This window comes from Microplitis mediator, chromosome 10 (assembly GCF_029852145.1).
Source record: "Microplitis mediator isolate UGA2020A chromosome 10, iyMicMedi2.1, whole genome shotgun sequence".
NCBI classification, from domain to species: Eukaryota; Metazoa; Arthropoda; class Insecta; order Hymenoptera; family Braconidae; genus Microplitis; species Microplitis mediator.
In genome coordinates, this window is record NC_079978.1 from 15,087,396 (window position 1) to 15,114,045 (window position 26,650).

The window sequence follows — 26,650 nt, forward strand, 5'->3', positions numbered from 1 at the left end:
AAGGTCTAAGGGCTACAATAAAATTTTTTTAGTAATCGAACCTCATGTCTATTTTAGGCAATTTTATGCCCTTTAATTTGATGCCCTGAAAAAATTTCTACGAGGATTTGGCGTGAAGTTATCGTTGATCAAAGGAAAAAAGTCCATTTTGACTTTGACAATCAATAACTCAGGACATATTGGCCGTACAAGGAATAGAAGTAGGATTTTGAAAACAGCAAAACATCCACTATAAGACAAATATAGTGGCTCTTAATGAAAAAAATTTTTTCGAAGCGACAATATTGACTGAAAATAAGCTAAAAGTTTGCATATTAAGGGATATTTAGACTTCTTGGTATAACTTTGGATATAACGGATAAACGAAGGATACAAAATTTCAAAGCGCTGCCATTTTACTTTCTTAGTGCTCCGAAGCTTTGATTATTAGTTTTTGCCAGAAATCGCACAATGAGCGATTCTTTGGTTTTAATCATTTCTTCCATTTCAAAATAATTTTTTTAACGACAAACCTTATTTCTTCGATCAAGAACATTAAATTACTGGAAAAAATTTTTCAAAAAAAATTTTTTCAATTTCTGTTTTTTTTTAACGTCCCGCTAAGAAAATCGACGATTTTCGAAAAATTAGAAAGTTATTGTTTTCACCCCGATTTTCGATAGTCGAGTTTTCATCAGATGTCGACGTTTTGAGGTCCTAGGAAGCTATTCTGACTATTTTCAGAATGATGTCCCAGTGTATGTATGTATGTATGTGTGTGTGTGTGTGTGTGTGTGTTTGTGTGTGTGTGTGTGTGTGTGTGTGTGTGTGTGTGTGTGTGTGTGTGTGTGTGTGTGTGTGTGTGTGTGTGTGTGTGTGTGTGTGTGTGTGTGTGTGTATGTGTGTGTGTGTGTGTAAACTCTTCGTAACTTTTTAACTAATGAATCTATTTGGATGGTTGAGGTAGCAATCGAAAGAGCTTGTTGGCTCCCAACTTTCCTGAAAATTTCAGATCATTTGATGAAGCAGACTCGTAAATATTGGTAAATTACGAAAAAAAAAAAATTTTTTTTTAGTTTTTTAGTGATTTCTCAGAAACGACTTGAACGATCGACTTCAAAATCTTATCAGCTCTAGAACTTTATAAGCCGCGTCGAATGCCACCTCAACCATCTCAATCGGTCAATTTGTTCGAGAGATATTGTTGGCGAAAGAAATGATAAGAAACGGTTTTTTCCGATTATCTTCGAAGTGACTCATCTGATCAATTCCAAAATTTAATAAGCTCTAGAATTCAAGAAAACGCGCCGATTGCCACCTTAAACGTCAAAATCGGTTAATTAGTTCAAAAAATATCGGCGCTCAAAAGTTAAAAATATAACATTTTATGTTATTTTTTCCAGATAAATCAAAATATGATGTGCTAAAATGTGTCTGAGTCATACCAACTCTTACTCATTATAGTCTCTTCCGATCATCAGATAATGTCATATAACTTGTTCCTTAGTTTTAATCATATTGTCAGCGAAAAATTGAAAAACCCAGTCTTTAATGTTTTTCTTGGATATTCCATATATTATTGCTCTGACCTAAGTCAAAACTTATTCAAATCTTGATTTTGATCACTGACATTAATTTCTGCTTTAACACATTTATTTCAGAGAACATAATCGATAATAAAAATTTAAAAGCCGCTTCTTCATTAATGATTTTCGATTCTTAACTTTTCAAGCTCTAGCATAAAACGTAACTTGTTAGAGCTTGAAAAGCTCATAAAAAAACGATTCCATGTAATAGTATTTTCGAGCTCGAAGAGCTCGAAAACAGCGGGAAGTTTTGGGGCTGGCCCACAGGGTCAACCGACGCCCAGATTTTTTTTAAAGAGATTGTTTTTTCGAAATTTTATTTTTTTTTATAACTTTTTTCCTTATCATCTTTGCAATGCTTTTGATGTTAAGATAAATAATTGTGATGATGATAAAGGAGAATAATATAAAAAAAAATTTCGAAAAAATCAGTCTAAAAAAAAAAAAATAAAATAAAAAATTTCGAAATAAAACTTTTATTAACTTTTTCCAATAATTAATGCTCTTGATCAAAGGAACAAGGTTTGTGGCTAAAAAAAAAAACTCTTTTAAAATAGAAGAAATGATTGAAAACCGAAGAATCGCTCACCATGCGATTTCTAGCAAAAACGATAAATTTAGAGCTTCGGAGCACTAAGAAAAAAAATGGCAGTGCTTTGAAATTTTGTATCCTTCGTTTATCCGTTATATCCAAAGTTATACCAAGAAGTCTAAATATCCCTTAATATGCAAACTTTTAGCTTATTTTCAGTCAACATTGTCGCTTTGAAAAAATTTTTTTCATTAAGAGCCACTATTTTTGTCTTATAGAGGATGTTTAGCTGTTTTCAAAATCCTACTTCTATTCCTTGTACGGCCAATATGTCCTGAGTTATTGATTGTCAAAGTCAAAATGGACTTTTTTCCTTTGATCAACGATAACTTCACGCCAAATCCTCGTAGAAATTTTTTCAGGGCATCAAATTAAAGAGCATAAAATTGCCTAAAATAGACAGAAGGTTAGATTACTAAAAAAATTTTATTGTAGCCCATAGACCTTTTTTAAGACGATCAAAAATTTTGAAAATTTTTCTGCGGTGGTTTTCTTAGGATTACTCTGGAATTGTGTATAATTAAAGAGATTCAAGGGCAGATCCGAAAACTCGAAACTTGAAGCTACAATTTGCTTTCATTTTCATTTGCTTTACGACCATTTTCCTCTGAGTTACAGCATGTTGAAAATCGCTAATAAATTTACTATTTTTTTTTATATCTCTTAATTTCTGTTTGTAGTGTATATAAACAAACGATATGCAATCTGGGTTATGTATACACGATATAAGAAACAAGTCATAACAGTGACAGTAATAATAACATCAACTATCAATCAGGCTCATATTGTCAAGTAAATTATGGGAACTGTAATTTTATATAATTTCTTATTTTTTTCTCCACTTATTTTTTTTATCTACATTCTTATAGAAAAACATTTTAATAATTACAATAACTAATTTGATATTTTAATCAATTAAATAATACAAACAAAACGCGGGATAACTACAAAACATTTTTCTAAAAATTAATTTATCTTTAAATTCTTTAATTAAGTTATAATACTTATCATGAGATTTAAAATCATGTCAGTTTATGTTTGCAAGATCTTTCAGATATGTACACAACAGATAGACACAATTAATTATAATTATTTTTTTGTTGATTTTATTTTAATGTATATTTATGTGTACTATGGATTATTCAAATATAATACATTACCAATTAAATAAATTTTTTATTAAAATGACAATATTATTTTAATAAAAATTAATACTGTTTAAGGTATCTCAAGAAGTCGGTTAATCTTATATGACAATGGTCCCAAATATTAAAGAGTAGTCATTTAAATACATAATCATACATCATGGCATTTAAAAGCTTTTTTTTATTACGTTTTTCTATTAAAATCGCAAAATTGTTTCAATTATTTTTTTTTTTTTCTTTTAGTTATGTATTTTGTTCAATAGACTCTTAAAATAGTTCTATTTTTTAATTTATAGATTTAATTAATGTTTTAAAATCAATGACGACATGTCAACACATCTACTTAAAAAATTTACATGATAATATTTTTTTTTTACTTCTGTGTATAATGTTCTTTGATTAATTTCTTTATAAGAAATACTTATAAATAATCACGTTTCTACTGAATAAAAATAAATTTTGTCACTTTTTTTTTTTTCATCCTGTATCTTTACAAAATTTTTTATAATTTTGTAAATTTACTGCAGAAAATGAACTTCAGTTGTTAATCAAGTAAGAACAATATATTGGACTACATTTTCTAGTGTGACATGAGTATATTATAATTTATGACGAATATCGTTAATGATCTACGTGATATTTATACTTTTTTAAATTATTTTTTTCGAATTATTATTCTAATTTTCGAAACTATTATGTCCCCTGGAAGATAATAAATAATCATTACTACTGATAATTTCTATTATAGTTTTAACCCTTAAGTCACACAGGGTCTAGAAGACCTCAAGCTATTCTTAAAACCAAAGTTCTAGTTAAGAGTCTTACTCTAAATGTTTGAATAGTTTTTCACTTTTCAAAAGAAAGACAGATTACTTTTTTTGTAGACAATATAAAGCGCCACAATAAATATTCCTTAATATCTACAGACATAATTGCGAAAAACCAACCATATTTTTTTGAATAACTTTGAAGTTCCAATGGAAAATTTTTCCCTCGATATACTAAAGTAAATTCTGGAAATTTAAACTTGTTCATCGATCGTATGTCCGAGTACATATATTCTTTAATCTTTTGCTACGAAATTGACACCGTTAAAGATTTTCTTTAAAACTTGAAGAAAATTTACTCGAAATTCTTGACAAGTCTCATTCAGCCAGAAATATAAAATATAAATATAATTATAAAATAACTTATTAATATATTTATTTTTACATTAATCAAAATTTTCAAGTCATAAAAATTGAAATCACAATTTATTTTATCTTATTTCATTTCTTTTCAACAATTGTTTTTTTTATTGTCCATGAATAATTAAATTAAAATAATATTAATTTTAAAATCGTAAGTTATTTGAGAAACTATACTTTTGATAGGTAATTTTTTTTTATTAGTATATAATTGGTTTTTAAATACGAAGAATTTCATTACAAGACTTTAATAAACTTAGAATGATCAAAAACTAGTAAAGATTTTTGAAAAAAAAATTAGTAACGGATTTTAAAAAATTTTCGAATTGAAATGCAACTCAATATTTTGTTTAATCACTTAGAGCATAAATTTTTGAGTAATCACATTAGTATTTTCATTTAAGATCATGCTTCAATTTATGTGAAATATAAATAAAAAAATAACCGGATATATATGGAGCATTCGTCTCCACGGTGTTTACTATTTGAACTTGGAGGATCATTTTGGTTCCAAATAAAAATAACTTAGCCTATAATTCAGCTCTCAATTTCAACAGTTTTCAGGTTATTCGTAAAAACATATTTTTTCGATTTTTTTATCTTTAATTGTAAAATAAAAAATAATGAACAGGGATTGAGTTTCCAATATAAACAAATAAAAGACATAAAAAAATATAATTGCCACGATCCTCAGATGTACAACCGTTTTTTAAGAAAAAAAAAAAAACAAAATTAAAATTATTTCTTTAAACACTTTTTTAAAAAGTGTCACGTACTAAATTTTGTCAGAAAATGTCGTATATCCCCTGATTAAACAACTGAATTCGACCGAATTAAAAATTTTAATTCTGTAATATTCTGTCAAATTCTGCAAAACAGAATTCAACTGAATTGAAAATTTGAATTTGATTTAAACAGAATAAAACCGATTTAAAAATTTTAAATTCGTTTTTATCCAGTTCAATTCGGATTCAGAACCAGAAATTGGAGATTTATTTTCGAATTAAGCAGAATTAAACCGAATAGAATTATTGAAATTCGTTTTAATTTAGACAAATTCTGTTTTTCCTGCCGAATTAGACAGAATTCATTTTTAAGTTAGGTACCGAATTAACAAAATTTATCTGAATTAAATAGAATTAAAAATTTAATTCTGTTTAATTCGATCGAATTCGGTTGTTCAATCAGGGTCCTTCTCTTACAAACGACTACTTTTTTGCTGGGAGAAGAATGGATGAAAAAAAGTTTTTACGATGAAGATACATATCTTACTACAAAAACACAAAAAAAAATTAAGAAATTAACTACGCAAAATAATTAACAGTGCTAAAAATTTTTCAAAAGATGCTATAAAAGAATCTTCTTTTCATGCTAAATAACATTTGAAATAAATAAAACAGTTTTTCCATATAATTTGAAACTATTTTTTTCGTGTTACTATACTAACAACACGAATTCCGATTATAGAAGATACATTTTAATTTCAAAATTGCTTAACAAAAGTTATCTTCAATTAGTCGCATTAAATGTGACAATTTTATCTACACAAAGTAGATCAGAAATACTGTTTCAAATAACGTCAGTTATTGATATATTATTGTAATATAACGTTTCGGCAGGTCTTACTATTTTAGCTAAATAATGAGCATGACAACGATAATATACGATAGCTGCAATGTGTGAGCAGCTCCCAACAGTACGCCTACCGTTAGAACAATTACACCAATACCAACTGATTTCAGAAATTTTATCGTTATATAGTTGATAATCTACAAAACAATGGTATATTTATGAGTTTATATGCCGAGATCTTACTTGCAGTTTTATAATATTAGGTGTAATTTTTACCTACTGAGTTGTAATTGTTCCATCTTTACTCAATATTTCAGCTAAATACGACCCTGTAAAACAAATGTTGAGTTCTTGTTCTGTTGACTCTGAATAATCTATCAAACAGTCTGTAGTTATCGTTGTAAATGGAACTTTTTGTCTTTCTCAATGATTGGTATTTACTTCTGAAGCCAAAGTATTATCTTGACTATTTTCAGAATTCATCGCAGCAATAATTTTTTCAGAAAGATCAAAATCAGAATCAAGTCTTGTACGAAATTCATTGTGTAGAAAACAAGCAATCTAACAAAATGCACTGTTTTGAGAGGGTGATTTACTGTCTGATTTGTGACCGAAAGAGCTTACCCTTTTGTTTGATATCACCCTGCACTGCTTCAACTACCCAACGAACGTTGGTATCATAATGGAATTGATTTGACTTTTCTGTGGTATGTTAATTCCGTTTTTCTTTAAAAATCAACAATAACATTAACGATTTAAACCATAATTCTTCCGAATATTATAATACATCACGATATCCTCAATCTACTACAACAATATCATATATTTTTTTAGTAATTTAATTAGACTATTAGAATCATTCAAGACAATTCTCAAGATTTCAGCATCGTTCATATTGGCCCAAGCGTGTTTATAACGAAACCATTTGTGGTGCATATCGTAAATAGTTTGCACAAAGGCACTTGTTTTACCAGAATATGATTTTCTCTGGTATTCATTATTTTTACTTTTCTGATGACGAATATATGCTCTATCACTAATAAATATCAATAGGTCATCTTTTAATTGATATCTTTAGCACTGTTTGATGCATTGGTAATCAACGTTTCTCTTCTGTCGGCATCGATTTTAAAATACAGAAGCAAAACATCTTTTTAAAATGAGGTTATCACTTCATTACAACAGTCCGATACCATTTGTTTACGAGCCAAACTAACAACGGAAGATATCGTTGCATTAGAATTTCCGGTTCTTAGTTTAGATAAAAAAAATGACAAGAGCTTGAGTAACATTACGATTTATGAAATTTTTCATTGGCATTTACATTTCATGGAGTTTTATGAGTTTTTCTCATGTAAGACCCGTCAATACCTACAGTTGTCTTTCTGAAAACGAGTGATCTCTTACTTTTGCAACAACTTCTTTAAAGGTTCAATTTCCGAGCTCTGTAAATCTTGTTGGAAGCACCGAATATATATTCAGTCTATATAGATAGCCTATAACTTTACAGTTTTAGTTTTATTATACTAACGTAGTAATAAGATGTCACGACCAGTGACTTTCTTCAATACTGCTGTTTATAGCTAACGACGTGATTGTACTTGAAGCGAGTGAAACGCCTCCACACGTTGTGGCAACGCATTACTTTTTGTCACTCATGTGGTATCAAGTATTGAGTACGATAGACAACTTAAGATCCTTTTACTTCTTGAGAATTGAACTTTCATATCAGGTTTCGCAGAAAATATGGTATCTTACAGGTGGACTTAGAAGCGAACATGACAATCCCGAAAACGCCATTTGCTTTAAGGTTATAGAAACAAATACGGCTCGTAGCAGTGACTAGAAATCCCAGCAGATAGCATTGTCAAAAATTAGCTAATCTAGTGATAATTTGAGAAAATATTGAAGAACAAATCATAGAAATTAAAATAAATAATTTAGGAATATAATCAACTTTTTTTTACTAGTACATAACTAAATAATACCCAATAGTCTTTCAACAATCATTTTGCGGTAAGAAATTGATTCACTGTTCGTCAAAAAGTTGTTAAATGATTTGAAAATATATTTAAGTACTTTATTTCTTAATTAATTCAATGTTTTTGTAGTAGGACTTGTATTTTCAACAAAAAAAAAAAAATTTAATATCAAATTCTCTCCCAGCAAAAAAAGTCATAGTTTGTTGAGAAGCACAAATATAGAGAAAAAATAAGTTTTTGATTTTTTTTTTCTTACATTATTGCACCATTCCAAAAAAATTGGAAAAATTCCTCAGCAAAGAAGAGTATCAAAGACATTTTTTGACTAAATTTGGTTAGTGACACTTTTTTAAAAAATGATTTCAATTTCATTTGTTTTCTGGAAAATCGGGGGTCTATCTTGGGATCCTGACAAATAGATTTTTTCTTGCCTTTAATTCGCAAGTATTGTGAAAAAAACCCTTTGCGATAATTTTTAATTTTACTATTAAAAAACAAAAAAAATCGAAAAATAGGTTTTTTCGTATATTTTGAAAGCGCGGAGGCGAATTTCCGATATATATCCGGCTTGACCCTTTTACTGAATTTTCATCATAATTACCCTGGCGGTTTTGAATCACCCTGGAAACACCCTGGGAGTGGAAAGACGGTGGAATCACGGTGGATCCAGGGTGATTACACGGTGGGTTTGTCCCATTTTACCACGGTGTATTCACGGTGATTACGCGGTGTACGTGGAATCATGGTGGGTACACCGTGTAACCACCGTGGAATCAGGGTGGTTACACGGTGTACCCACCCTGATTCCACGGTGATAAAATGAAAAAAAGCCCACCGTGTAACCACCGTGTTTTCCGGGTATTTCCAGGGTGATTCAAAACCGCCAGGGTAACTTCGAAAATCGTAAAATTTTTTAACAGAGTCCCAGATAGCAAAATGACGTCTTGATGAGTTCTGAATGAGTTCTTATTTATGATTTAGACGGCTCATCAAAATTTTAAAGAAGTCTTCAAGAAGTTCTCAAGATGTCGAATGAGCCACCTAGCGAACTCAGTAAGACATCTTTAAAAAGAGTTCTCAAAGAGTTCTTTTTTTTTGACTTCGCAAATAAGACTTCAGTATGAACTTACCGTGACGTCTTAAGGAGCTCCTAATTTAGACTTCATAAAGAAGTTAAAAAAAAGAATACATTCAGACGTCATAAAACTGACGTCTTATTTATGGAGTCTTCAAGAAATCTTAATTGAGATTTCTTAAAAATGACACCTTTAAGAAGCCATTATAAGACTTCCTGAGGACGCCTTAAAAAATACGTCGTAAAGCAGTCATTCCGACTTGAATGCTGTCTAGGGTACTTTAAAATATGAAAATTAACAAAATTAGATCTATTTTCACTTTTGTACTTTTTTTCTTCTATCAGTACTATTAGTTAATAATTTAAAACTGAAATATATGATAAAGTCAATACAGTAGACGCTCAATAAAGTTACACTTTCGGGGGTAGTGTAACTTTCCAAAACGGACCTTGAGAAGGGTGGCAATCGATTTTGTAACCAATAGCGAGCGATAATCTGCATTCACTAACACACCTAAATAAAACTTGTCTATGTGTTTATTTCCGCGAAATTTGAAAATATATGGAAAAATAGCAAAGAAGGAAACAATGAATTATAATATATTTGTTGTCATAACAATCATATGATATGCCTAATTATTACCAATAATTAATAAAATCAAGTAATATCGACGTTTTACAGTTTTATCACATTTTAGTTTTTAATAAAGGTTAGGCTATGTTTTTATTGACTAACCATGTCAGACTTCTAGCTTACCGACTGTCATACATTTACCACTATAATTATAAAAATGACCACCCATCACCAATTTCCCCTTAATTCCTTCAGGAAAACAAAATAGAGTGGGAGACTCATTTATGGGATGGTAACTTTTGATGACGTAACTGTATTGAGCGTCTACTATACTTGCTTTTATAAAGATATTCAAATAATATCTATATGAAATTAAAATTTCAAATGGTTAAAGTAAAACTTCTACAGCTGATCATATACGCTGAGGTCTTATAGGTTCCTTGTGACCATTGGAATTTATGCTAAAAGTATGACACTTGTGTATTAAACTTTGATAGATAAGCAGTTATATCTTGTAATAAATAATAATAATGTTACATGTTTATATATATAAACATAAATTAGCGTGCTTTGTATGGAACGAACATTTTTTTTTAAGTGACACAAGAAAATTTTTTTGTTTATGTTGGAAAAAAAATCCCCTGACAATTTCAGCTGTTAATTTTAATTTTAAGTACTTCGTCTGGAGCATCAAAGTTTTCTCATTTAAAAAGCATGTAAATAAATTTTTTTTTGTTCATATTACGGTAGCTCAGCTTCATTTCATCGTATTGCATTATATATAAGCATGATATATCGAGTGTTAGATGCTCTTCCAAAGTGTCAATGATGACTTTACCGTAGCTCAAGCGATTTCACTTGTGTCTGCTCCTATAGTCATTTTTTCACAGTTATTAACCTTTTTTCATCAATATTAAAAAAGATTTTGAAGTAATGAAGAAATCCTATAGGACACAGTTTTAGGTAATTAAATTCCCTACAAACTATGTCCGATAGATTTTTCGCTCCAGTGCGTTGATTAAGAGAAACATCAAGTTGACTATTTTTACGATATAAAAATCAACAAATTCCAAGTTTTATAAACCTTAAGTTCAATTTTAGGCCTGGATAATATAGGAAACCGGGGCCCAGCAGTTTCTTTCTAAAAATAATTCTTTTTTACGGCTTATGAGCTCTAGGCGTAAATTGTTTTCGGATGTTTAAGCGCAGTTTACAATGGTTCCAATGGAAATAAAACTTATTCTGGAGCAGGATACACCTTTCCTCTTTCGCTGCCCTTCAAAATTGAAAAATAATCTATTTTGTGTTGAAATATATTAATTTGTTTTTTAGTCGCTGTACATTTTTGACGTCAATATTATCGATAAATCAATGATGAGATATTGCTATTTTCAATAAAAAATAATTTCTCCGTGTGAATAAGAGAATTTTTGTTTTTATTTATTTTTTTAAACACATATTTAATTCTAGGAACAGTATCATTTAATAATACATTTACATTGTATAAACTTTTGTTGAGAATACCAATATATCATTATTGATTTATTGAAAATATGAGGGTAAAATAATGTATAGCAGCTGAAAGCACATTAATTAATATTAACAGAAAATACTATTTTTTTAATTTTTAAGGGCAAGGGTAAAGAGAAGGGGTATCGTGCTCCAGGAAAAATTTGATTTCCATTGAAATCATTGTGAGTTGCTTCAAAACATATCCAAACTAAATTACAATAATTTATGTCTAGAGCTCAAAAGCCACAATAATCAATTATTTTCATAAAGAAATGTAGCTGAGCTACCGTAATTTGAATTAACAAAAATTTTATTTATGTGCTTTTAAAATGTGAAAACTGTAAAATTCGAAAGGAAGTACTTAAAATTAAAATTAAGAGCTGATATTTTTTTCCAACAGAAACAACAGAATTTTCTTGTGTCAGCCAAAAAAAAAAAAAATGTTCATTTCAAACGAAGCACTTTAATATATTTCTTAGGGTGGTCGGTATTAAGGACATTTTTGAATTTTTGTCGTTTAACCCTGAAAAACTTTTCCAGATTACTGAAAAAACAATCTAGAATCTGGTTGACTCGGCAAGCCAGCCCTCAAACTTCCTGCTGTTATCGAGCTCAAGGAGTTTGAAAATATTATTGTCAATACATATTTGAGCTCCTTGACCTCAACAATATTTTTAAATTCTTTTGTATGTTCGAGCTTTTCGAGCTCGAATTGAAAGTTAAGTTTTGCTTACGATTATGCTTAATAAATTTAACGCTTTTGAACAGAAATCAATAGAAATGATCACGATGAAGAATATCATAAGCTTCGAATCGAACCAAAGCCGTAATATGTGAAACATTGGGGAAAAACGTCACAAAACGGTGATCTTTCAAAATTTTTTTTGATGACATTATTAAGTAACCATTTGATTGCAACAAATCATGAAACAATCATCAAGAACTATAAAAACAAAGAGCTGGTATGTTTTAGAGTATGTGATGAATTACATCATACGTTATCCGGTAAAAATGAAAATTGTTTTTTAAGGTTGAAGGTGGGATTGGTCCCAATTTTTTAGCCTCTAACGCTAAAAAGTGTTTTAGATCAATCAGTTTTGCAATTTTTTGGTGGCAATCGAAATTGGCTATCGATTTCTAGAGCTTATTAGATTTAAAAATGAATCAATTTACTAGTATCGAAAAAAAAAAAAAAAAAACAATTGTTTTGTATTCTTTCGTCGACAATATTTCTCGAATGGATTATCCAATTGAGACGTTCTTGGCGGTAATCCCTTATAGAAAAAAGCGATAGGCCGAAGCTTGGCCGAGGCTTGGTGAAAGATTTATTAACTCTGGGGGAAGCTTGAAATCCAAACTTGGCCCAAGTCTGTCTAAGCATCGAAATGATAACACCGAGCCAAGCTTAAGTGACAGTATTGTGCCTAGACTGCATCTTAGTACTGGCCCAATATCTAGTACCAGTATTGTGCCAAGATTGCATCTAAATATTATCTTAATATTGAGAGCCAGTATTGTGTCAAGACTGTAGCTAAATAAGCACTTACACTTATTAAAAATAAATAAAAAGAGAAAAATATTAGTAGACATGTGCGTGATAGTAACATATGGAAATAAATTTATACAATAGAGAAATCGGGAAGATCGATTAAACTAATTTTTTGTTGCATTTGCTGGGTCTCTAACCTGGTCCTTCATGGTGGTGTGACGCTTTTTGGGACCATGACAATTCATCCCCGACGATTCATCCCGGACAGCCCATCCCCTGACAACTCATCCCCGACAATTCATCCCCGCGACAGTTCATACTTTGATAACTCATCCCCGACAACTTATTACTTAATTCTGATATTCTTAATAGAAATCGAGATATTTTTAATAAACTTTAATAAAAAAAAAAAAAAAAAAAAAAAAACAAAAACGAAATTTAATAAAAAAAACACACAAAATTCGTGAAAAAAGGGCGCTATGTTTTACACCTTTTTATGTGTGTGGCTATATTTCTACAGTTACACACGTACACAAAATATATGAAATAGCATCCACGGATATTATGTTTTTTTTTGGTGATTTTATTTTATTTTTTCGTTTATTTAATTAATTATTTGCGTTTATCTTAATTTTATTATAATTTATATTGTCTTGGGTATAAAATGACAGTAGAACCTCTATAACTCGAACTCCAAGGGACAGGCAAAAAAAATCGAGTTATAGAGTTTTCGAGGTGTAGAAGATTCCGAGTTAGGCAGCAGGAGCTGTCGAAATTGATGTGTATTGCAGTGAATCCTAACTACGTCTAAAGGTATGATAATTTTACAATCGCCAACAGAAAACCTGACGTCAGCTATAAATTTAATTACTATTTCGTAGAACTGGTAATCCTAATAAGATATTTACATACGGTAATAATTTTAAATTCGAGATAAAGAGGTCCACGTGTATGTATTCGAGTTATGGAGGGTAAAAATGTACAGAAATAGCTTATAGAGACTCACTAATTATTTCGACTTATAGAAGGTAAAAATTTCGAGCAACGGAGGTTTTGGGTCTTGGAGGGAAGGGGATGAAACATTTCTTCGAGTTTAGGAGGTTTTCGACTTATCGATGTTCGACTCACAGAGTTTCTACTGTATATTATTAGGAGTCATTGTCGTGGAGATCAGTCCTCGCGGGGATAAATTGTCGGGGATGAATTATCAAAGGTTGAATTGTCGCGGAGATGAATTGTCAGGAATAAGTTGTCGGGGATGGATCGTCCTGGTCCCAAAACGCAGTGGACCTTCATGGTTGCTAGGCAAGTGTCGCATCCCATAGGCTGTTACGCTATACATAGAAGCCAGAGGTTTTTAGGCACCATTTGTTATTTAGACTGCTAAACCAGGGATTTTTACTTGAGTATTTGCTGAATCTTGCCCCAAGACTGGCAAACCAAAGCTTGCCACTTGAGCGTTGGTCGGATCTCGGACCAACCTTTGGAGGCTGAGCCTGGGTAGCCCAGTATTATGCCAAGACCGGCCCCGTTGTCAATATTTTTTTTCCTACAAGGGATCGAAAGCTTTCATCGAACTCTAGATTCGTTAAATGCTGCAAGAACCATGTAGATCGTTGATTTATGAAAACTATATCATCGGTTTACATCCACACATACACACACACACACACACATATGGATATTTATAAACATGTCAACCGTTACCATAGCAACGGTTTGTGTATCAATCGTTGCTATTTCAACCGTTGCCACAGCAACCATTGACATAGCTCTTTCTCTAAATAAAAATATCACAAGTCCATGATTTAATTCAGTTTTATCCTGCAAATTATTAAAACAAAAATTTTAAAGGAACTAAAACTTGAATGCAAGAGCCGATCTTCTGACAGAATTTTCGTTTTGACATATCTTATCATTTTCTGGTGGTGCCAAAAAAAAAAAACAAATAATTTTTAACTTCCCGCTAAGAAAATTGCAAATTTTCAAAAATATGGAAGTTATTGGTTTCGGTCCGAATTTCGAAAATCGAGTTTTCATCAGATGTCAACGTTTTGAGGTTCTAGGAAGCTCATCTGACTATTCTCTGATGGACGTCCATGTGTATGTGTGTGTGTGTGTGTGTGTGTGTGTGTGTGTGTGTGTGTGTGAACTTTTTTTTGTCCGACGATATCTTTGGAACGAATGAACCGATTTGAACATTCTTGGTGGCGACTGAAAGGGCTCACCAAAACTTAGAATTGAGTAGATTTTGGGGTAGATCAGTCACGTAGTTTACGAGTTATACGAAAAATAAAAATAAAATTTTTGTTTTGTTTTTTGTTGTTTGCGTATAACTTATAAGCCCCTTGCCCGATCTACCCCGAAATCGAATCAGTTTTAAGTCTTGTTGAGCTCTTTCGATTGCCGCCAAGAACGTTCAAATCGGTTCATTTGTTCCAAAGATATCATCGGACAAAAAATATAATTTTTCAGTGAAGCACATTTTACTGGCTTAACAAATTTTTGAGCTCGAAGAGCTCAAAAATTCACAAGTCGTAATGTTTCCGAGCTCCCTGAGCTCGGAAACAGCGGAAAGTTTTGGGGCTGTCCCACAGGATCAGGCGGTTTTCAGATTTTTTTATTTCGACGCACCCTAATATATATATGTATATTAGGGTGTTTCAAAAACAAAATTGTTTGTTTTTCTACGGCCCATGACATTAAAAGATAGTATCAGGCATAAAAAGAATCGATCCATAGCTTGAAATATCAATCCTGCTAAGAGCTCATCGGGTATTTGTTTTCCTATTTAAATTACATGTGACAAATTTTTGTTTTTGTTTTTAAAGAGCATAAATTTCGAAAGTTAAATATTTTTTTTCAAGAATTAAAATTCGTTTCTTTCTGTTTTTTCTTTAACTTAAAAATAAAAGTTCTGTTTTGGAAGTTAGCAAAATCACGACAATTGGCCTCCCCATTTCCTCCCATTGGCCTTTCATACTTAAAAGTTAATCAACAGTAGGATGATAAACAAATAAATTTAAGATATTAATATTTTAATAAAATATAAATATTTGAAAATAAATCCTAAAAATTTCTATAATTTATCTTTAACAGTTGTTTTGAAATCTATTTTTTGCTTAAAAGTACTCAAATTTTCATTGTATAAGAAATTGTAGTTGAAATTAAAATTTTAAAAAATCGTTTAGGGGATTGATTTTTCATCGTGACTACTTTAGAAAAAAATGCATAGATTTAATATTTATGATCAAGTGGAAAATGGGGGGTCCACTTGACGCGATCTTGCTCGAATGACATTAGCATAAATGAAAAGTCCTAAATTTCTGTCATGAAGTTATATTACATTTTTATTGTCTTTTATTTATTACAGTTTTAAACTTCATAACTTTTTTTCTGTTACTTATATGAAGAAAACACTCAGAATTTTTTTGTCGAGAATATAATTTCCTACCAGACAATGTACTTTGATTTTCGTAAATGAATTTTTTTACATGCAATTCAAATGAGAAAATGAATATTTGTTGAGCTCAGTAGAATTGAGATTCCGAGCAACTCTTTCGGGAAGATTTTTTAACTTCCCGCTAAGAAAATCGATCATTTTCGAAAAATTCGGGAAGTTATTGTTTTCACTCCGATTTTCAAAAATCGAGCTTTCATCAGATGTCAACGTTTTGAGGTCCTAGGAAGCTATTCTGACTATTTTCAGAATGATGTCCGAGTGTATGTATGTATGTATGTATGTATGTATGTATGTATGTATGCATGTATGTATGGATGTTATGAATTCCTGTAAATTCTCAGTTTTTTATCTGAATATTAACCTGACCCCTACGACGACGGAAGTTCTAAATGAGAAAACACATGTATCTTGTACAATTAAACTTTAAATTTTTATAACTTTGCTAATAATGGACAGAACTTTAAATTAGGCACAAATTTAGGAACTCACACTCTAAAAACAAGTGGGTTATAAGTGTATTATTCTAACACAAATTTAATGTGGTCCATTTTCAAGGCCATAAGTAGAGCTATAGTTTTTCGTAGTCAGTTAAATGACATTTCACGGTAAGTTAAATATCTATAGATTGCTTATGGTATTTTAATGTCATTTAGCGAATGTGTAAATTTTGACTACACACTTGGTTTTAGAGTATGAATTTTATCATAATTTTAAAGTATGAATTTTATTTATTATTAAGTTTTAAAAGTGCCTGGTTACCATGAATACAATATGATGAGTATAAGCTTATCAAAATAGTTCTTATAACTATATGTAATTGTACAACTCATTGATATTCGTCATGTTGTTTACAACTGACATCGATCTCCATTTTAGTATCGATATCTTGAAACACATGAATAGAAATAATCGATTTTTAAAGTTTAAATAATCGTTTTTATTTTAGAATAACTATACATATTAAAGTAAAAAAAAATATTCTACATTAAAATAATTTATGTTAAAAAAAAAGGAATAATATGTGATAAACTGACACAACAATTTAATAAAAATTATTATTAAATTTCTTATTGGAACTTAATTTGAAAACATTAATTAAATAAACTGATCAGTGCTCTTAATCCATTAGAATACAGATAGGATTAAATTGAGATTAAAATCATTTTTATTTTCTCCTCGCTAAGAAAATTGAAAATTTTCAGAAATTCGGAAAATTATTGGTATCGGTCCGATTTTCGAAAATCGAATTTCTAACAGATCTTGACGTTTTGAGCTTCTAGGGAATTATTCTGACAAATTTCAAGATGATGTCCGAGTGTATGTGTGTGTATTTGTGTGTACGTACGCATGTATGTAAATATTTTGTAACTTTTGAACGGGTGAACCGATTTTGATCTCCAAGGTGGCATTCGACGCAGCTTGTTAATATCTGAAAGATGTGAAAAATTGAAATTGATCGGTAGAGCTCGTTCAGAGATATTCCAAAAATAATATTTTTTCAAAAATGTTTTTTTTTTATCACTTCTAATGAGCTCAAAGGATTGATTTCCAAATCTAATAAGCTCTGAAACTTTATAAACCGCTTCGAATGCCACCTCGACCATCAAAATCGGTTCATTTGTTCAACATAAACCGTTGTCGAAAGAATTAAAAAAAATTTTTTCTTTGTATTTTTGAAATTTCTCAAAAACAATTAGAATAATCAATTCTAAAATCTGCTCAGCTTCAGAACGCAATAAAACACATCGATTGCCACCTCAACCGTCTCAATCAATCAATTCGTTTGAGATATATTGTTGGAGAAAAAAATGGTGAAAAACGTTTTTTTTTCGAAAAGAACGGCATACGAAAGTATTTTCAAGCTCGAAGAGCTCGAAAATGTATTCGCAACAATTTTTTCGAGCTCAAGAAGCTTGAAAACAGCAAGAGATTTTAGGGCTGGCCCGCAGGGTCAATCGATAGACTGATTTTTAACTTTCCGCTGAGAAAATCGACGATTTTCAAAAAATTCGGGAAGTTATTGGTTTCACCCCGATTTTCAAAAACCGGGTTTTCATCATATGTCGACATTTGAAGGTGCTAGAATGCTATTCTGACATTTTCAGAGCGATGTCTGTATGTATGTATGCATGTATGTATGTATGTGTGTGTGTGTGTGTGTGTGTGTGTGTGTGTGTGTGTGCGTGTGTGTGTGTGTGTGTGTGTGTGTATGTGTGTGTGTGTGTGTGTGTGTGTGTGTGTGTGTGTGTGTGTGTGTGTGTGTGTGTGTGTGTGTGTGTGTGTGTGTGTGTGTGTGTGTGTGTGTGTGTGTGTGTGCGTGCGTGTGTGTGTGTGTGTGTGTGGATGTAAACCTCTCATACCTTTTTGATGAATGAACCGATTTAGATGGTTCTTGCGGCATTCGAAAGATATCTTCTGAACTTAGATTTTCAAAAAAATTTTAGACCATTTAGTCAAATAAACTCTGAGATATTTATGAAATACGAAAAGAAAAATAATTTTTTTTTTCGTTTTTTTTTTTGGATATTGTGAAAACTGTTGGATCGATCATTTCCAAAATCTGATCAGCTCTAGAACACGATAAAAGCTTCCGATTGCCACCACGAACGTCTCAATCAGATAATCCGTTCGAAAGATATCGTCGACGAAAGAAACAGTAGAAAACGGTTTTTTGCAAATATCGTCGAAACGACTAAACCAATCATTCCCAAAATTTCATCAGCTCTGAACCTTAATAAAACGCGCCAATTGCCACCTTAACCGTCTCAATCGGATAATTCGTTCAAGAGATATCGTCGACGAAAGAATGGAAAAAAATCTTTTTTTTTTCGTTTTTCGTGAATATTTCGGAAACTATCGAATCGATCAATTCCAAAATCTAATCAGCTCTAGAAATCGATAAAAGCATCTAATTGCTGCCAAGAACGTCCCAATCAGATAATCTGTTCGAGAGATATTGTTGACGGAATAATGAATGTAAAATCTATATCTTTTTTTTCATTAAAAAACATCATAATTACCGAACATAATTACTCAAAACTAATATGTTCTTCTTTATATAAGTCATTGAAAGTGATTGCTTAAAAATCGTCATGTTCGCGAGTATCACGATATACTTACACGATGTAGATACAACGTATCACGTAAATACTTATTTTTGAGCTAATTATTGAACATAATTGTAAATAAATATATAAAAAACGCTCATGCATTCATTATTTTGGATTCTAAATTTTCAAACTTTAACATAAACCGGAACCCTTTTGAGCTTGAAAAGCTCATAAGAAAAGAGACACGAAGGTTTTTTCGAGCTCTAAAATGTATTGATACTAATGTTTTCGAGCTCTTGGAGTTCGAAAACAGCGGGAAGTTTAGGGGCTGGCCTTCAGGGCCAACCAATGCCCAGATTTTTATTCTAGAGAAGGTCTATGTGAATCTGCATCGATCGAAATAGATTTCTTTAAATTTAATTGTGAGTTTATTCAGATTAAAATAATGCTGAAACATTTCGACCCGGGAACTGCACCAGATTTAATTATTCAAGTAAGGTATTTTTTACTTTTGAAAAATCTACCTTCTATTCTGGCTGCCAGATGACATTTTTATTTTTAATTATAAATTGAACATTTTCCTCATGAGTTTTATTAATAAACCTATTTTATTTATAAAAATCATTAGGAAAGTCTTTAATTCATAGTTAAAAAAAAAATTGTCGTAAATACATTCAGTAGTAGCTCAAATCTAAAATACAATTCATTTGAATAGCATAAATGACTAAATTTTTCTTCAATTGTAGACGAGTAGCGAAAAAGTTGGAAAAAAAACAACATATTTTCATGTCTAGAAGTAAGAAAATAACAGTCAATTAATTTTTTCAATGCACCCTTTGAATATCATGTAAGTACCTAAATTCGTACCAAATGAAACATTTTGTATTTGATTATTGCTAAAGTTATAAAAATTCAAAGATTTATTTTACAAAATACATGTCTTTTTATTTTAAACTTCCGTTGTCTTGGGGGTCAGGTTAATATTAAAATTACGAGTTGAAAATCTACAGAAATGGTTTTAAATAGCTTGGAAAAGTCTGAGAGGGTAAAACAAAAAAAATTTGCAAATTACATTTATAAGCAGCACTCTTAGATATATATATATATATATATATATATATATATCTATGATTATGATTGTACAGTAGGTGTACGGGGTAAGAAATGTAATGAAAACGTATTGGCCTGGTTGAATATTGAAGCTAAATACATTTATAGTTTAAGTAATAATTACCATTTCTCGTCAATTAATTTGAAATATTGGTTAATAATCTCTTCGTTGTACAAAAATAACAAAATCCATTCAAAATGACATACATAAAATAGGATTTACACCACTGATTATTGATTTAAATAATCGTATATAATTTATAAGGGAGACAAAGATTGTCATTGAATATATTGTTTTGTATAGAGCAGAAAAATTGGGAATTACATAATAACTGATTACTTATCAATTTAAATATTCAAAATTTATTGCTCTCAATTATCTTAAATCTTTTAAAAACGTAACTTCAGTACTTCCAAATTACTGTGATTTTTTGCACCATCATGCACAGATTAACTTTTTTTTTACATTTTCATGTAAAAAAATTTAAAGAATAAATTTTTTTTTGTTTAATTTAAAAATTATAAATAATCGTCAATCGTTAAATGGACCGAAATTATTTACTAAATTTTTTTTTGTTAATTATTTTTTGATCCTCTTCTGAACTTTTACGGTTTTATTGGCCCTTATTGTAAGAAACGATTTAAAACGATTAGAAAAAAAAATTATATATACTTTTTAATGCTTTTGAATACTTTAAATACTTTAAAATCGCCCTTCTTATGGGCATTTAACATTGCAAATCGTTTTAAATCGCTTCTTCTAATAAACGGGATGTAGAATAATAATAATGAATGATTATTGAATGTTATATCATGTATAGATTATTATTAATGACAGGTGTATTTAAACTATTGTAATTAATATTGTTTAACATTAATGTATGTTATGGAAAAGATTTATAAAATAACATATATTTCTAGTATAAAAAAAATAAAATCCTTTACATTTAAGTGTTCATCTATTAGCTCAGATATTTCACACACAACTCTGAGTTTAGGCATTTGAGTGTGACTAGATTCGTTTCTGAACACTGAGAAATGTATATACTGTATTTCTAGAGTTTTTTTTTTCTATCATCTGCACTTGTTAAGTTAGTTTCTTTGGTAATTTTCGTCGCCTATGTCGATGTATCATAATTATTGAATATTATGTACACAATTAATTATTTGTGTATGAATATATTTATGTAATAGTGTCTGACGTCCGTTTACGAGGCAAGCATGACTAGATTAAAAATAAATAATCCGGTCCATTCTACGTTGAATGTCAATGAATACCAATCAGAAAATTAATGATATTCGAATATTAATAGGAAAAGTTTTTTTTTTTTTAAATAAATACGTAAATTAAATCTTACAAGGCATTACAGTAGGTACATAAATGCCAATTTTCTGCTCACAAACTATCTGTAGCCATCAACGGCAACCTCACAATATGATATATACATTAGGGTGCTCCGTTGGGAACGAAGATGTTTATTTTTCATCCCCCATCGAAAATCTTGTTCTACATATAAAAATAAAAATTCATTACAATTTTGAGCTCTCAATAACAATTTTAACAACTGGAACAACGTCATTGAAGTTTTCCCATGCTAAAAGCATGTAAATTTCGATTTTTTTCTTTTTATTTAATAAAACTCAGCTCCATATTAAAACCAAATTGTTCGATTATTTAATGGAGCTAGAGACTTAACTTAAATTACCTATTACTATCCTCCGTGTAAATATTAAAAACATTGTTACCATTATTGGTTTGCATATTTACAGTTATTATGTAAATTCAGCTACCCTAGTTAAATCATGTAAAAATTAAATCTTATTATAATTAATCATAAGTATCTTTATTTTGATATCTTCATTATATTGTAAATTTTTATTATTTGTATCTACTCTTGCAATAATAACTCTGTAACTTTGCTATTTGGCAACTGCCTTGGCATTTTTAAATAAATAAATAAATAAATATATAAATAAATAAGTTAATAACTGAAAATATATTATAGTATTAAATAATGACATTTAGCTAAAATTTCAAATTTTAATTACTTAATTTTCATATATATCTTTAAGTATTGATTTTCGAGATTTGACTTGAAAAAAGTTTTTTGTAGAAGACTAAATTTTCTACCAATAATGTCTTATACTTATTTTCCTGAAACTAAACTATTCACAAGTTAACAACAAAAAAAACACTAATTCCGTAGGAAATTAGACTTTCAAGGCTTGCACGTGGACTGTAGTTGAAGGTCACGCTAAGCACACCCAGGCTTTCGAAAGACCATACAATTCTCGTCTTATAAAACTTGGAACCAATAACATACGTTAATATGGGGCTGAGTTTTATTAAATAAGAAGAAAAAAATTGAAACATTCATGATTTTAGCATGGGAAAACTTCAATGACGTTGTTCCAGTTGGTAAAATTGTTATTAAGAGCTCAAAATTGTAATGAATTTTTATTTTTATATGTAGAACAAGATTTTCGATGGGGAACGAAAAAAAAAAAATAAATCTTCGTTTCAAACGGAGTACCCTAATATATATATTATTCAAATAATTTTAATGTGAGTTGAGACAGGAGCGACTTGACCCTCATCTACTAAATCGTAACATCTGATATTACTATACATAATATAACAACTAATATTATGTAGCAATATATTAATTACCAGTTATTATTGCGATTAGTGAATAATGATGAGAGTGATGTCGCTCGAGACTGCCACTAAGACTTCCAGACTCTGAGTTTTCTCAACGACACCTTCTTTAAGTAGAGGGCGGCATTGAGAATTTCCGATTCCCTAGACTCTTCACCGTCCGAATGAACTTCACGTCTACGTCCTGGCATGAGTAGACGGTGTCGTAAACCTCTTGATGTTGGATCAGAAAGAGCCTCGGTGACCGGAACTTTTTCTTTACTAGAGCCAGGTAATGACACTGATCTACCTACTGAAAAACCTTTACTTATTCTATCTAACGTTGCTGGAAGCAAATGTTTACGAGGGATAGCTTGTTCTCTTTCACGTAATATAAACCTTCCTAGTGTTTTCCAAAATGCTTGTGTACTGTAAACATTTTCTTCATCACGTAAAAGCCTTAGTTGACGATTACCACTGCCGACAGCGCCAGCGCCGCCCCACTCAAGTTCCTCTACAAGAGCAAATTTCGATGGATCTTCCATCCTACGTGCTTTAACAAGAGCTTGTGCTAGTACATCTTGAGCAGAACTTGTTACTGGAACACGAAGAATGGCATAAGGTATTTCCGGTGATACATTATAAATACAAACAAGAAAAGTATCTGCTTCATCCCAGATATGCATTGATTGATCACGTTCACTTGTCTCACTTAATTTTGAATGTCCCGCGGTACTTCTGATTGATGCTAACCATGCTCTACTACTTGGATCATTACCAACTCTTTTTAATAAGAAACGACCTTGACCTCTCCACAGAGCTTGAGCTTGAAGTGGATGCTCAAATGAATCTAGTACTCTTTGAGTTGGCAGTTCATCTCTATCTTTTTTTTCCCATCCACGAGATACTTCCTCGACTAGAATATACTCGTCTACGTGCTCAGCAGATACACCAGCTTTTTGAAGAGCTTGAAGCATTACTTCTTGAGTTGTACTCTCTTGTGTCACTTTTAAAATAGTATAAGGTTCGTCTGGTATTACATCGTAAACCATTAGGAAAAACATTCGACGTTTTAATGTGACACCTCCAAGTCCTGGATCAACAGTACTTAATTTTTCAGGTGTTTTTCCAGACGTAGGACGTTTAGATTCTTTATTATGATCACGACAACAAGTATTATAATCTAAACTTTCTTCTTCCATTCGTGAATAAATAAAAAGTGTTGAAAGAGCTAGCGGTTTATTTTTACATGAACGTAAACGTACGTGTCGATAACCCGGCTTTAAAGATTTAAGAGGTAAAACTCGTTGAGCTATTAAATGATGAGAATTTGCTTCAACGATTCCAAACCTTAAAAATGCCAAATCACGAAACATTACTTGGAAACAAAATTTTTCATTCCAAATAGGATTTAATGCATTACTTTGAATAACTTTTGTTTTATGTTTGGCACAATCAATGGGTATTCCAACTAATTCAATTTCAACGTACGTACTAGCAAGAAGGTTTGTTGATGATATATATTGGCCAGAGACAACCGATAGAGTTAGATGAATTGAATGTAAACCATCAAATTCCTTGTCCCAGGGATTAAACCTTCGATACATCATGTGTCCTTTGTCCCACATAACTGATGGTTTCCTCACGTAACCACACTGACCATTTTGTTCAAACATTGCGGCATTTAGGTGTGACGCAGCATCGTCTGTTTGATAATTAAGTGCTACCATTTGAATACCAAATGCCCAAAATATTACTGGATTAAAATTTGATGAGTCTATTCGCATTCCAGCTGGATAAGTACGAATTAATTGAGTTTCAGCATGAGCAACAACACCCAATGGTTGCTTTCGGCAAATTTTTTTAGCAGCACTCTCATTCAATGATGAACATTGAAAGCAAGCTGGTACACCACGAGTTGGTCGAAAAAGAGCATCAATATTACTACCACCACTGGCAACAGATATCGAAGTTGATAATGATTGTGGAGAGCCTGTTGAAGTTGAAGCTATTCCTCCTGTACCAATTCCAGCAATACTGTGTCTTTGGACTGTACCGGTATGACTTTGATGACGTGGTTTGGTTGCTGATGGTACTGTACTTGATGGTGTTAAATTTAATCCTCGAAATTTTATGGCTTGCAGATAAACTACTAGATCGGATAATTCCTTTGCTATTTGACTAGTCTGCTTTTGAGATTTATCGTCCACTGCAGGATCTGATTTCAATCGACCATGAGACATTTGATTATTTCCCAAGTATCTCTCGTAACTTGAAATTGAATTATCTGAAATATCAGTAGATTCATTATTTTATCATATTGAGAAGTATATAATAATCCATCATTCAATTTCATTTATTAGATCAGTTTAACGGAAATTAAATCTTACGTTTTCTCTATTAAGGGGGGGGGGGGGTCAGGCTAAATCGTGAAAAAAAACGCTTTTTTTATGATTTTTTTTTAGGCGTATGGATTTAGCTAATTTATTAAAACCTTTTTAACATTATTAAGTATATATTCAACAACATTAGGTTATTTTTTTATGTAAAAGTATCCGCAAATAAGCCGGTGACGGAGATTTTCCCAGAACGTCTTTAAAAAAAGATGGTTTGCGGTAAGCAGTAAATCTCAGTTGGAAATTATCTGAAATAAAAAACCATTGAAATTTAGTCAAAGCATTATTAAAACTTCCCCCCAACGTTCCCTGATTATTTTTTTTTCATTTTTTAATGTTCATTTAAAGTAAAAACTGCTATTTTTTACAAAAACTACATTACCGATTTATTTTAAACTTGGTACACACTTTCTACGTATAAAATAACTCCCCCCGACTTAAGGTTTAGAATTTTTTTTACATCAAGGAGGTTTTCCAGCTCCAAAACGGCGCAAATTTTTGTAAAAAATAGCAGTTTTTTACTTTAAATGACCATTAAAAAATGGAAAAAAAATAATCAGGGAACGTTGGGGGGAAGTTTTAAATTAAAACTTTGAATAATGCTTTGACTAAATTTCAATGGTTTTTTATTTCAGATAATTTCAAGCTGAGATACACTGCTCAACGCAAATCATCTTTTTTTAAAGACGTTCTGGGAAAAGCTCCGTCACCGGCTTGTTTGTGGATATTTTTACATAAAAAAATTACCTAATGTTGTTGAATATTTACTTAATATTGTTCAAAAGGTTTTAATAAATTAACCCAATCCATACGCCTAAAAAAGATTCATAAAAAAAGCGTTTTTTTCATGATTTAGCCCGACCCCCCCCCCCCCCTTAATAAATAAGGATGGTTCCTATTTTCGCACTAAACGCGATAGTGCCATAAGTAAATGGGTCATTCCACCAAATAAAGTTATTTTTTCAAGACAACCCTTGCTAATTTTTTTCAAACTTTGTGGAGCTGTTCTATATATTAAAAAAAAAGATTCTCTAAAAATTTGAGCCCTTAATATAAATAATTTTCAAAGTAGAAAATTTTTTTTGAAAACTCAGCGAATGACAGATTTTTGTAGGAAAAATTCTCAGCTTTTCAATAAGAATGTTCATTTTAGATTTTGAGTTACAGAGGATCCTTTAAAATTCGAATAAAGTAAAAAACACTGATTTTTATGACTGTGCGACGCTTGATACATCTTATTTGATATTTGTTTCTGAAAGCTGAGACTTTTTCTCACCCCAGAAAGGAAAGTACGACGGGC

The 26,650-nt window shown here is 30.8% G+C and overlaps 1 protein-coding gene across 1 annotated transcript in view; it reads right to left on the reverse strand.

Annotated features, from left to right (window-relative positions):
- Positions 1–752: 752 nt before the first annotated feature.
- LOC130675283 (1-phosphatidylinositol 4,5-bisphosphate phosphodiesterase epsilon-1-like) overlaps positions 753–26,650 on the reverse strand; it is a 213,501-nt gene continuing 187,603 nt past the window's right edge. Inside the window, exon 16 of the mRNA XM_057480844.1 lies at positions 753–25,241. Coding sequence (XP_057336827.1) covers positions 23,044–25,241 — 2,198 coding nt within the window. The 3' untranslated portion in view covers positions 753–23,043. The remainder of the gene's footprint in view (positions 25,242–26,650) is intronic.